We start from the raw sequence: 12,592 nt of genomic DNA on the forward strand, positions 1-12,592 counted from the left end.
AAGCCTGTGATGTGATCGTACAAGGACGAGGTGTTGTTGAGTCTCAGCCAATGAGAAGTGTTGCGGACCTGCGGAGTGGACCCCTCCGCAGTCCCACCGGTGGATATAGCGTATCTGCCGACCACGTCGTCGCTCCATCGCATTCTCTTTCGGTGTGGTTCTCAGTTCTCGCTTTCCTATCTTGTCTCTTCTCTCTTGCAGCATCGAGTGATGACCGGCATGGTTTCACTTCCATGTCCGGTATCATCTCCATCGGCCCCAATTGCGATGGTATGGAGTCCTCCGCGTGGTACGGAAAGGTCCATGGATTTCTGGCATCTGCTGGTTCAGAGATCCTACACGTGAATATCTTGACTCGCGGAAGGCTTTTTGTTATGCGGTAATTACATGATTGCAACTCCAGGTTTCGAGGCAGCGCGGAAGAACAATATCCAAACGAGATACACTCATCATCTCCAAACCGAACTAATGCACCGTTGCGATGTCATATATGAACTAGTATTATGAGCCAACAGCCTAGCTGGCGTGATTTTGGGTCGTTCTGCCACGACGGTGACAGCAGACCCGTTGAGCTAACTAACTAAATTCCATGCGTATCCAATCATCTATTTTACATTACACAGTTTACATCGTGTTACAACGCGTTGGGGTATTCTTTTCCTCCGTGTCCTCTCCGGTCGTCTCATCCAGAAACTTGGAAGGTCGTCTTGACATGGATACCGTTGGGACTGACCTCACGGTTGAGCTCCTCGTCCGAACGCTTCGCCGAGACAGCGACATCGTTCTGCGTCTTCATGATGCGCTCCTCGCTGTCGTTGTCAATTTCAGTCCACCCCAGACCCCGGCGGCCGTCTTTTGTAAGGCGGTCCAGGCGGTGGGTGCTCTCCTTCGCGCCAATCGTGACGATGTGGTTGGCGGACTCCTGGCCGCCCGTCTTCGAGCGGTTCTTGGAGGTGCGGGAACGCACCGCTGAGGCGTTTTTGGCGATCCAGGGACCCAAGACTGGGGCGTTGACAGCTAGGATGCCGACGAACTGCCAGGGTGGAAAACGGGTTAGTTCGACGCGCATACAGAGTTTGCCGGGGTGCGGGAAAGGGGGGCTGGGGGAGATTGCTTGAGGTGCGTGGGCCACACTTACTGTTTCTCTGATTGACCAGATGGTGCCCAGGTTGATGGACTGTGCATCCTGCAGGCAAAGAATGCAGCGAAGCAGCGTGGCAATGATGATGAAGACACCAGTGCAGAGCCAGAGGGAGCAGATGATTTTGCTAGTTTGGTCAGTGAACTGCATTTGACGGAGGATTTTGCAGCGAAAGAAACTTACCGCGCCATTGGCATTTGAACAGACCACAATAGTGGCAATGGAATATACAAAATCATCATGTCCGTTCTAAGATGGGCTGTTAGTTTTGCTCAGTCGTGAAATCACTTCTCTTGGTGGACCTACGTGACGTTCGTGATTGCAAGAGCAATGTAGTTCGGAATGTTCAGTGCGCAAGCGTCTAGAGCAAAAACACAAATCAGACATGTCAAGCAACGAGAAAGGGGTCAAAACGCACCACCTGGGTAGGGATACACCTGCCAATTCGCATGGAACGGCTGGCATCTCGTCAAGATCACGATGATGGTGACGATATAGAGAACAACGCAGGTGCAAGCAGTGATGTAAACCATCCGTCTTTGCGTCAAGTTCAGCCTGTAGCAACCGTCTTAATGAAAGAGTCCATCGCAAAGTTGCAACCTTGAGCGAGATTCTCTTACGTGAGTCTTCGGTACAAGAAGAGCATGCACGCCTTCAAGCACCAGATGAGGGTAACGTATAGAATCCATCCTGCCAGCAGGCATTTGGAACCAACGACTATTCTTTCGATTTGCTTGTCGGAGAGCGTCAAGGCGATCTCATCGGTCATTCCAGTGATGCTGCCATATTGTCCTGGACGAAACGATTGTTAGAGTTCAGACTAGACAGCAACTGTCAAGGGGAAGCGAGAGTGTTCTCACCGATCAACTCTAGCATCACCAATTCTCCCTGAACCCAAAAGTCAGTTTCAACCTCTCTTCAAAGCCCGATGCGGCCAGGGACCCTCCGCATACCGTCCAGAAGAACACTGCAATCAGTGCAAAATAGTCATCGCCCTCCCAATTGGTCCCGACAATAGTCGACCTGTAGACAATGCGAACGAGGAGCACGAGCAAGCCGATGGCATACTCGGTCCAAGCCTCGACCTGGAACGGTGTCGCCATGGTGGAATGGTGGTGGTGGGGTGAGGATAGGCTATGCAGTTGCGGTGGTTTCTCGTCCGCAAGTTTGCCCCCTCTTCGCTCTTATGTGGCCGGCCTCCCTTTTTCTTTCACTGCAAAGCTTGTCGGGGCCCAAGCATGAATTATACAAAATTCTCCTCAACCCCAAATCGAGTCACGGACCTGGCAGCCTTGTCCGCCTAGACTGCCGAAATCAGAAATGTTCTTCAACCAGGGGTGCAGATTGACTACGCGTGGTGCCATTTGACGCCTTGAGTTGCATTCCGACAACCCGCTTTGAAAGGGGGAGGCCAATGGCCATATGGTGCCTGAATCGCGAAGGAGCCTTTCCGCGGTACTAGTGTCAGGTCTGCAATATAGATCAGCGAGTTTGTCCCAGAACCCGAGGCTGCAGAGACTGGGAAAGGCGTCCTGCTGCCCACTTGGGTGGTGGGGTTTTGTGTGTCTGGTGGAACATTAGTCGGCTGCGCACCGGTCCCTCATCCCTGCGAGGTCCCTTTTCGGGTGCTGCCCAAGACATGACGCGCAGTCTGTGTGGTTTTATGCGTCTGTCATCTGGTGAGGGCTGAAGCATCTCCCAGTCTGTTGTTATGGCTTACCGGTGCGGAGCTGTCATCCCGCAAGCCACTTTTCTAGCCTACCGTCAGTGCCCGCGGAACCCAACCCCAGAGTCCGGTATGTCTTATCATCCACGCGTACGCTAAAGAATAGCGCCCAACGGCTTCTTGGAAAGCCGTTTGCTCGAGATAAGACACTCATTACGGTCACAAAAGGAGACGGAAACTGGACGGATGTTCCGAGTATTTCATCACAGGATTCAGCCACTGTTCGAGACTACTCCAAAGTAGGAAGTAAGGTTCCGATCCAACGGGCAAGGATATGTCCAACATTGGTAAGTCCCCTGCCCAAACGTGCGATGCTTGCCTCCATGTTTGTCGGTCCATGTTTGTCGGTCCATGTTTGTCCATGCTTTGTCTAAGATCCCTGCAACTGCAGAGCTGCAGAGATGGCGGCACGCGCGTGGATTCTGCCATCCTGTTCGACCGAGGAATATTAGCCAACTCTTGACGAGGGACCTGGTCTTGAGTTGTCGCCTTGGTCCTTGTACCTCCATGTAGCTTAAAAGCTTAGGCCCCCGAGCTCCTTTCTGACCCGGCAGGATTCATCATTCCCCGCCACCAATCCCATATCACGTATTACAAGATGCTCGTCTCCGCCATCGCAGAGCACCTTCAGTGCCCCCGAAAGATCCCCGCCAAGACACCTACAGACTGGCAACCTCCTTTCCCAGCCTACAGCGCCGGCTTCCCCAAAGCCACAAAAGACCTCGTCTTTGCTGTCATCGGCGCCCAGTATGCTTCCGAAGATAAGGCAGATGGCGATGCCGTCGCACGGTTGACGCAGTTCACCACCTCCAAGGCCGTCGAGCCCGAGTCTCGTCCACAGTTCGCGGAGTGGGCTGCCGTCACCGATACCCACGGATACTACAACATTGCCCACCTGGCTTACTGGCCCAGCAAGGCGGCATACGAGAAGTGGTCTGTCGACTCCGGCTTCAAGACATGGTGGGACGAGCTTGATGCCCAAGCCGAGCGCCACGGCTGGTTCCTCGAGATGTTCCTCCCCACGATGGACCGTTTCGAGACGGTCTTCTCCAACAACGAGATCCCCGAGGGAGCGGCACACATGCGCGAACGTGTGATCGGGCCTATCAAGGAGCACGTATACTGGGGCAGCATGCGCGATAGAATGGCAGCAGCTCAGAACGATGAGCTTGTTGGAGAGAAGGTCGAGCGTGCCACAAATGGAACGACAAATGGCAACGGAGTCCCCAAGCCTCGAAGAGTCCAGGTTTCTGGCAAGAAGAACCTCGCCGTCATCCGATCCGGCCAGGATTGGTCTGGAACATTGCCCGAAGAGCGGGAGCTGTACCTGTCAACGATGCACCCCGTGCTCATCGAGGGCATGAACTTCCTTCGCGACCAAGGCGCTGAGGTCGGCTGCCACAGTTGCCGATTCATGGACCTCGTAGACCCCGCGACGGGTAAGGCCGACAAGGACCGCACTTTCGGATTGGCCTTCTTCGACGATCTTGCATCCCTCGAGGGCTGGGCGAAGGAACACCCGACACATCTGAAGATCTTCGGAGGCTTCTTGCAATATGCCAAGAAGTTGGAGAACAATGTTTCGCTTCGTCTGTTCCACGAAGTGTTGGTGTTGAAGCCGGAGCAGCAGCACTTCGAGTACATCGGTTGCCACTCCGGTACTGGACTGCTTGCAATCGTATAATAGCCATCCAATACACAGAACTCTCACCGTAAAGCTTCGCTGCCATGAATCCAGTGATGACTGCTGAGGAATAGATCGCGATCAGCAAAGACAGGGTACGTATGATTGGCCGGATCGTCATCGAGCTAGAAATCGGATCGCAAGGACAACCCCTGGAGACATCAGAGACATTGCACGGGGAGTGACGCAGGCTCGGTCCGGTGACATGGGCCATGACTCAACCCAGCCCAAGTTGTCTTGCGGGGCTTTTGACTCCGCAACGTTGTGGGAAGCTAGGGCCTTGCAGATTGCCAGCCCGGTTTCCTAGTACGAATATGCACATCATCCCAACCTGTCAGACAACACACATGAAGTTATCCTAGCAGTTGAATGAGACAGTGGCCTCCAACTTCAACATTTGCTGTTACTGTAAAAGTATTTCGGTCTACTGTGTTTGTGTAGCTGTTCTTCTATCGGATCGATGCTGATGCGCAACTGATCATGCTCAAGAACGTTTGAATATTGAAGCCTTCGTGTGCGAAGTTACTTACATACTGCCAACTGTGTTATTTTCTTGCAAGTCATCATAGGTATTGGTCTACCGCCATGCTCAAGACACTTTGTCAGTTAACTCAACAAACAACTGACATATAACATTACCTACCTTAGTCAAAACATATGGATGAACAACAAACTCAGGATGAACTTGCTATTGAAACCTTCCAAAGATCGTTTTGACGATATTCTAGAGTTACTAGACGGTCCGTACCAAAGGAATGCCAAAGTAGACAAGTCGATACTGTATATGAGATTGGATCCTATCAATTGCCCCAAATATGCCATCGTCTTTTCGTCTCGCCGGACAAGACATACTCTGGTGTCAAGTACCTTCCTTAAAATGTCACCCGCTTGTTGACTGCATTCTCCCATATCCTCTGAGCCAGCCTCTCACCCGGACCCTTTTCCGGCCATGCCACCAGCGCCAACACGTTTCTCGCGGCGTTCCACTCAATAACCCCTGTGGCCCTACTCCATCGCCTCAGCCTTCTGGCCCACCATTCCGCTAGCATGGCATACAGCTCATCGTCATCGTCACAGAGCGGGCTGTCGTCACGATACGCTCTGGGAATGACGTCCTGGTGATATGGCTCGCTGCCCAGACCCCCAGGTTCCGGAGCCGGGAGGCCCGCCTTTTGAGCGCTCGCAACGGTGCAAGCGCCGACCACGACCTTCCATAGCCACAGGACCTGGCCGAGCCGAGTCCCCTCTGTGCAGCCGTTGATGTTGATCCGTGACCCTGCCATAGCGGTTTCGCTTGCAGCAACATCCTGCTGGATAGCGGGGATCATGTAGCATAAGGGACCGCCCCCGGTGCTGGGTCCGTATGTCCATGGTAGACCGATTATGCAGTGTATGTAGGCACCTCCGGCAGCGACAGTGCTACCCCAAGGAATTTTGGTGTGAAAAGGCGAGGGAGTTTGGGGTGTCTGGGTGTCCGTCTGGCTTTCAAGGGTGGGCATAACAGGCAAGGACGGCAAGGTATAGCAACCACCATGTGCGGTGGTAACCAACCGCAGATAATCCAACAGATCAGTCAGATCAAAGTTTTCGCCGGATATATCATAGCTTGCCATGAGAAAATAGGTGACGAGCCACAGGGGTAGTCGACCGTCGGGCAAATTATGCTCCTCTCCTGTAGGAGCTTTGGGCTGTCGTCGCTTAGTCACTTCTTGTGGAAAAGGAGGCTGGAGCGAACTCGAAGTCCCCATAATCACGTCGCATGTGACGAGGGCCAGATAGAGTTGAACAGTGTCATCTGTGGAAATTGCAGATGTAGACGGCGTATCAGCCATATTCGAACCGGTCAAGCTTTTCTGTTGGAGGAATTGGAACTTGTCTTTGAGCATGGATAGGCCAATCAGGTGGGCTCGTGCTGCGTCGTGATCGCCCATGCTCATCTGTATACACAAAATGAAATGAAGTTGTCAGTGAAGGTCCTCAGAGTACCTTGACCAGAGGACGAGCTTTGTAGCCTTACCTCTATAAGGGCGATTGTGCCCACAATGTTCAGGTAAGTCCTGAACTTACTGGGGTCATTGTGGTCAGCCCCTCCAAGATATGAGTTGATGGAACGAATCCAATTGATCTTGTGCATGTAGTATGTCGAAGCAAATTCCCCAAGGTTACCGTTGTTCCAGTAGTAATGCAGACCGGCTAGTAACAAAATACCATGAAAAGAATCTGGATTGTTGGCCACCTTGCCGACGCTGCAACTTAGTATTTTTTAGCCAAAAAGGTCGAAGCAATCGAGGGAAAAGGAAAACATTTGACTTACGTCTGCTTGTTCCTGAGGGTATTTCCATCCTTCGGGGAGTTGACGTCCAGGACTAACCGGAAGGCGGACGTCAGGCTTGATCAGGCTTGCAAAGTATGGAGACCTCCTCCATGGTACAGGAGGTAAGTAGACTCACAGTATCGAAACAGCTCATGGGACTTGGACGACATGTATAGCGGCATGCTATCAAATGGGTCCACGGTCCTGGGGTCTTTGGGAAGCTGCCAGACGGCATTCCGTCCAACACTCCCTATGAAGTTGGGACGAGACCCGTTCAAAATGCTACCATCACCGGTCTCGCTGATCCATCGCTCGAGAGGGAGGTAGACGCACGACGTGCCAGAAACGAGACACTTTGTGCTGTTAGAAAGGTCAGAGAAATTTCGCTCATTCTTGCTTGCTATGACAAAGATCCTCCACGTCGCCACCCTTGCAAGCGGCTTATAGGCCTAGCGATATTGGCCAAGGTCATCCGATTCTCATGCACCCCGCGTATATCTGATCTAAAGGGGCAAGGGTCATAAAAGCTGTTCTGGCAAGATCGTCTGATCCTCCTGTACGACGCGTCTATGTGGCCCAAAGGGGTAAGATCATAATAGCTACATGGATTCGGTGTGCTGGAATGCGAGAAAGTCAGAGAAGTGCCAATGAGACTTACCATGTCGGTCGCTTCTCATCGCATCGGACATGTCTCTTTTTGCAGGCACTGCACCCAGTCCGACTACGTATGTGGTGCTGCCTTCGTCGTGACGACGTCTTGGGCGCTTGCATACTCGGGTCGCATAAGCACGTCGCGTAATGCTTGCGACGAGCGTTTATAATAGTACACCAGTATCAATGTACTTGCTGAGTACTCTGAGAACGCAAGTGAAGTCGCGGAAGGGGTTCAACGCTGTTAGGCTTAGGGGTTAGTCAATCTCCCCGCTGTTCAACGCGCGACGATGCTTACCAACCTAAGTTTGGAGACGAGTCTCGGCGCTCAAATACCTACAAGACGTTCTTCCGAGTTTTTCGTGCTACCTCAATGATTAATCACATGGTTATCCCACTTAGATCGAGGGAATATGACGGCCCAATGAGACATGTGGGATGTATTATCAATACTTGCATCGTCCCACCATGCACCATCAGCACTAAGCCCGAGAGAGCGTGTTTGACGCGGGTTGCATGATGCATCCTGCCCCAGAGCGGACTTAGTGGGCTGTTTCCTACGAGGCGGCGAAGAGCTATTCAGCCACTTCCCCATAATACTTTACTGATAAGAATTGTATTAGTCTTGAGAGAAGGCTTTCTGCAAATGCTGTTGCCTGCCGTATCGCGGAGCTTAGTCAACACTCGGGTTTACGGCAATTACCTTGATGCACATGAACAAATTAGGGTATGTCGTGTTCGGTACATCGCTGGCACAACTTCGCTTCTGCAACCCAGAAGAGGCTCATCTACGTGCCTCAAAGTTGAGCTTGTTCAAAAACGGATTGTTATACGCAGCACTTGCTACTTGGAACATTTGAGCTCGGCATCTTGGGATAAAGTAACGCTGTTGAGAATGCGACGAAATGTCTATAAAAGAAGGGGACTTTCCAGTCCGCAAACCAACATGAAGATATCTAGCACTCTCATCACATCATATCCAGTATCTCTCCCAGAAACCAAAGTTTTTCCCGATTCAAAACCCCATTGTCGTTCCAATCCATTTTTACAAGGTATCAATCTCAACAGAGATCCGAAACACCTCTCAGAATGGCCTCCTTCGGCTTCGACACTACCGCGGAAGAAGTTGTCTCAACCTTCGCTTCCAATGTCAAAGGCCGCACATTTCTCATCACTGGTGCTAGCGCCAACGGGTTGGGTGCCTATATGGCCACTTCTCTTGCCAAGGCGTCGCCCGCGGCATTCATCCTTGCTGGTCGCTCCGAAGCCAAGGTGGCGCCTGTCATCAAGGAGATCGCCGCCATCGATCCGTCTATCCGTGCCACCTTCATTGCTGTTGAGCTTACCGACCAGGACAGCGTTCGAGCCGCAGCTGCCAAAATCCTCGAAGACTCCAATATCTCCCAGATTGACGTTATGATCAATTGCGCCGGTATTATGTACGTCAAGGAGTTCACGACAGATGCCGAGGGAAACGAGTTGCAGTTCAGTGCCAACCATATCGGACACTTCCTGCTCACGAACTTGCTGCTGCCCAAGATTCTTGCCGCTGGTGAGGATGCCCGCATTATCAACGTCTCGAGCCACGGACATCAGCTCTCCGACGTGTGGTGGAGCGACCCGACCTTCAACAAGGGCAAAGACTATCACGGATGGAGCGGTTACGGACAATCCAAGACCGCAAACATCTTATTCAGTGTCGAGTTAGCTCGCAGACTGAAAGACCGTGGGATTGTCTCACTGTCTGGTGAGTGCAACTTACATAATACGAAGCTGCGAGAAAGCAAACACCGCCTAACACATTTAGTCCATCCCGGAAGCATCGGAGGCACTGGTCTCTTTAATCATGTTTCCATGACAGAGCTTGACAAGGGCGACGAGATCTCTCGAAAGAACACCGGATTGCCTTTCGCGATCGACATGCCATTCAAGACCGCGACTCAAGGGTGCTCGTCTATATTGGCGGCCGCGCTGGATCCGGAGCTTGCGGTTCATAGCGGCTCATATATTCAGAACTGCCAGGTCGGAACGCCTCGAGAGTATGCACTTGATGGCGAGAATGCGAAGAAGCTGTGGGCCATGAGCGAGGATTTGGTCCAACAGAGTTTTGACCTGTGAATGTTGAGGGTCAAATTCAGGCGACAGAGGCCGTAAATTTACTTTTCCTATCGAAATTATGATTCTTATGTTAGTCTGGGCTAGGTAGTCGCAGTTGCAATGGATGTTTTCTGTCCTCTCGAGTGCAGTGCAAAAGATCAAGTAATGAATGCATTGGCTTATTGCTCAGTTGGGGTATTTTGTGACTCAATGTGAATTCCCCATTTCCTAATCTGATGCACACTCAGCGCTCAAAAGCTCCAATCATTCTGTCAAATGACTTGTGAACGGGTAAGAGAGAACTTTGATATAAACTTTCACACAACCCGAATGAATGCCCCACTCTTTGAAGGAACTCGCCCACAACCCGGAATAGGCTCAGACAACAACTCTTTCTATCACGCCTGATGTGTGTGCAAGTGAGAAACTCTTCAAGATGAAAGAGAGTAAGTAGTCAAGGTGTATTCAATATGCGTTATATCTTCTGTCATATCTGAGAAAAGAAATACTGATAACTATATGGAAATGGGGCTGAGATTGTCCAACTGGGTCTATCTGCCGCGTTTGCATCCACCCAGCACCGCCAGGTCCACATCGTAAGCTCCATATTCCCAAAATTCCCTCAACCCGCCAAGTCAAATCAGACACAACATCTCAACATCCCCGATGGCACAATTGGCTAGCGCGTCAGACTGTTAATCTGGAGGTTGGTGGTTCGAGCCCACCTCGGGGCGATTCGGTGGTTAAATCCCACCCACGAGTTGATTATTTCTTTTGCTTTTTGGGCCCATTAACATCGGATGGAATATTTTACCATTATGACCCATGTATCGAGTGGCACGGAATGTTCCGTGTCTCGAATCAAGTCGCCAGTATGTTCAGACTATTAGCGGAGGTCTAGATTGACTCTGATGGGTGATGGTGCTCGCTAGTCCTCCGTGGTAATGATGGCGGCCGTTTTAGCCCCGCGATTCAATGCGCTTCTCACAGATAAGCATCTAATGAGTACCTCTTTGGCTTCTGAATTTAATTGGACTCGAGGCTACCTAAATGACCTATTAGAAAGTCACCGCCTAATGTTCCTGGGTCTGCGAGCTACGTTTCTTGTGTACTGAATGACCCCCTGAAGACGATAGGAACGACAGCGACGACGACGATAACAATGATAATAAAGACAACGACGAAGATATGGGAAGCGACGACGACGATAGAAGCAAAGATGACGACAATAGACTAGAATAGAGCCACAGGAAAAATACCTAGACAGTCTCGAAACAAGGTCTTACTCCCAAGAAAATAGTGCCCATAGCCCATCGATAATACCGATGTGAGGTGAGAATAAGCTCATTATGAATGGAATTGGCATTCGGTTTGGAAAGGTTGCATTACAAGCTGACGGTAAGTATTCGCAGAATGCAACGTGGGGGGCTGAGCATTGCAGAAATCCGAGGACCCTGAAATCCATTTCACAGTAAGCACATGAAGAGTTATCTAGATAACTCGGTGACCAGCAGGCACCCATGTCTAACGTTCTGTCCCTTCCCTCCGTCTCTGGTTCTCTATCGTCACGAGGAAGCTCGTACTCCGTTTTGGCGGTGCTCTGTCGCTCCTTGCCAGTCCTTCATTCTCTCCTTCCGTCACCATGCTTAGCTTGTTCAAGACAGTCAGGCTCGTGACTAGGTAGTCACTCTTTCTCTCGCTTCGGTCACTACGGCTTCGACCACTCGACGACAGGCCCTTTCCACCAACCTCGGCTGCACCAAGCCGGCGACTCACAAGTCGACCCGCACCGGTGAGAGAGGCACCTTTGAAGTCCTCTGCAGATGTGATTATGGCGGCGGCGACTAAAAGAGTATCAACTTGCCGACATTCGAGGCCTGCGTCAAGGCCTGCGATGCCGAACAAGCCTGTATTGCCGTAGCCTACGTCTACGACCAGCAGAAATGCTACCTGAAAGACATGCAGACGCCCGCCACAGCCCTCGCATGGGTGAACTCTGCACGCAAGACATTCAAGGCTTCAGGGGTCATTTGCGCCGGTAGTGCCTCCAATGGTGCGAACCACGCCGGTGCCAACGGCAACTTCGAGATTGTGTGTAGCGTGGACTATGCTGATGCCGATATCGCCGCCCTCCAGGTCGCCAGCTTCGAGGACTGCATCAAGGCTTGCGATAATGATCCCCGATGCGTGGATGTCTCGAAAAACCACATTGGGAAAACGTGCTGGACCAAGGACCTACTCATCACACCCAACCCCGTGGAAGCCATTTGGACTGCAAAAAAGGTTGTCAAGGAGAAGCCGACGTTGCAGGTCACATGTGTTGGCAACGCTGCTGACGGCACCCCGTACAAAGCGACCAAGAGCACATTTCAGATCCTCTGCGGTGTGGATTATGGGGGCGGGGACGTTGGAGCTGCTCAGTATGACACCTTTGAGGAGTGCATGAAAGCATGCAACGCTGACGACCGATGCGTCGACGTTTCTTACGGCCCTCAGGGCAGAAACTGCTGGACGAAGGATACCCTCAACACCCTGAACCCCGTTGATTGGGTTTGAACCGGCAAGAAGACCCAATGCCTTTTCCTGCTCGACAGTCGGGACTAACAGCAAGACCTTCAAAACGACAACCGGCAACGAGTATCAGATCATCCGCGGTCAGGACTACGCTGGGGGAAGATCTCAAAGCTTCCGCGATAACTATTGGGGCGAGGTGTACATGAAACCCATGGACCAGTCTTTCAACGGTTACACTTTGACCAAATGTGCCAAGAACTCTGACCCGTGCTCAAAGGGACTCACCTGCTCCATCATCGACGCAGGAGGCGTGGAAAGGTTTGGGATAAGTCAACGTACCCACTTCCGAAACACCCCCCCATGCGAAACAATAAAAATGCCTCACCGCCACCACCAACCTCCCACTTTCACTAACAACAATATTTTGAATCCTCATCCAAATAACCTCATCTTTCGCACAGCAGT

At 51.6% G+C, this 12,592-nt stretch overlaps 5 protein-coding genes and 1 non-coding gene across 6 annotated transcripts; 4 read left to right on the plus strand and 2 right to left on the minus strand.

Annotated features, from left to right (window-relative positions):
• Positions 1–682: 682 nt before the first annotated feature.
• On the minus strand, positions 683–1,332 carry COL26b_011410 (uncharacterized protein; the record flags this gene model as incomplete). Its single annotated transcript, XM_053184079.1, has 3 exons — positions 683–1,033; positions 1,139–1,268; positions 1,325–1,332. 3 exons carry the CDS (start codon positions 1,330–1,332, stop codon positions 683–685), a joined length of 489 nt encoding a protein of 162 aa, XP_053031995.1.
• A 2,133-nt stretch (positions 1,333–3,465) lies between these two features.
• On the plus strand, positions 3,466–4,551 carry COL26b_011411 (uncharacterized protein; the record flags this gene model as incomplete). The annotated part of the gene is made up of 1 exon (XM_053184080.1): positions 3,466–4,551. One exon carries the CDS (start codon positions 3,466–3,468, stop codon positions 4,549–4,551), a length of 1,086 nt encoding a protein of 361 aa, XP_053031996.1.
• Positions 4,552–5,423: 872 nt separating this feature from the next.
• Positions 5,424–5,879, minus strand: COL26b_011412 (uncharacterized protein; the record flags this gene model as incomplete). Its single annotated transcript, XM_053184081.1, has 1 exon — positions 5,424–5,879. One exon carries the CDS (start codon positions 5,877–5,879, stop codon positions 5,424–5,426), a length of 456 nt encoding a protein of 151 aa, XP_053031997.1.
• Positions 5,880–8,605: 2,726 nt separating this feature from the next.
• On the plus strand, positions 8,606–9,634 carry COL26b_011413 (uncharacterized protein; the record flags this gene model as incomplete). The annotated part of the gene is made up of 2 exons (XM_053184082.1): positions 8,606–9,263; positions 9,324–9,634. 2 exons carry the CDS (start codon positions 8,606–8,608, stop codon positions 9,632–9,634), a joined length of 969 nt encoding a protein of 322 aa, XP_053031998.1.
• Positions 9,635–10,273: 639 nt separating this feature from the next.
• Positions 10,274–10,347, plus strand: COL26b_011414. Its single transcript has one exon. It is a non-coding gene; the product is annotated as a tRNA-Asn (tRNA).
• A 1,225-nt stretch (positions 10,348–11,572) lies between these two features.
• On the plus strand, positions 11,573–12,445 carry COL26b_011415 (uncharacterized protein; the record flags this gene model as incomplete). Its single annotated transcript, XM_053184083.1, has 2 exons — positions 11,573–12,163; positions 12,225–12,445. Coding segments are annotated over 2 exons (812 nt in total), but the record flags the coding sequence as incomplete, so codon positions are not given.
• Positions 12,446–12,592: the final 147 nt, after the last annotated feature.

The sequence above is a fragment of the Colletotrichum chrysophilum genome (genome assembly GCF_026319265.1).
Source record: "Colletotrichum chrysophilum strain AFK26 chromosome Unknown scaffold_139, whole genome shotgun sequence".
NCBI lineage: Eukaryota > Fungi > Ascomycota > Sordariomycetes > Glomerellales > Glomerellaceae > Colletotrichum > Colletotrichum chrysophilum.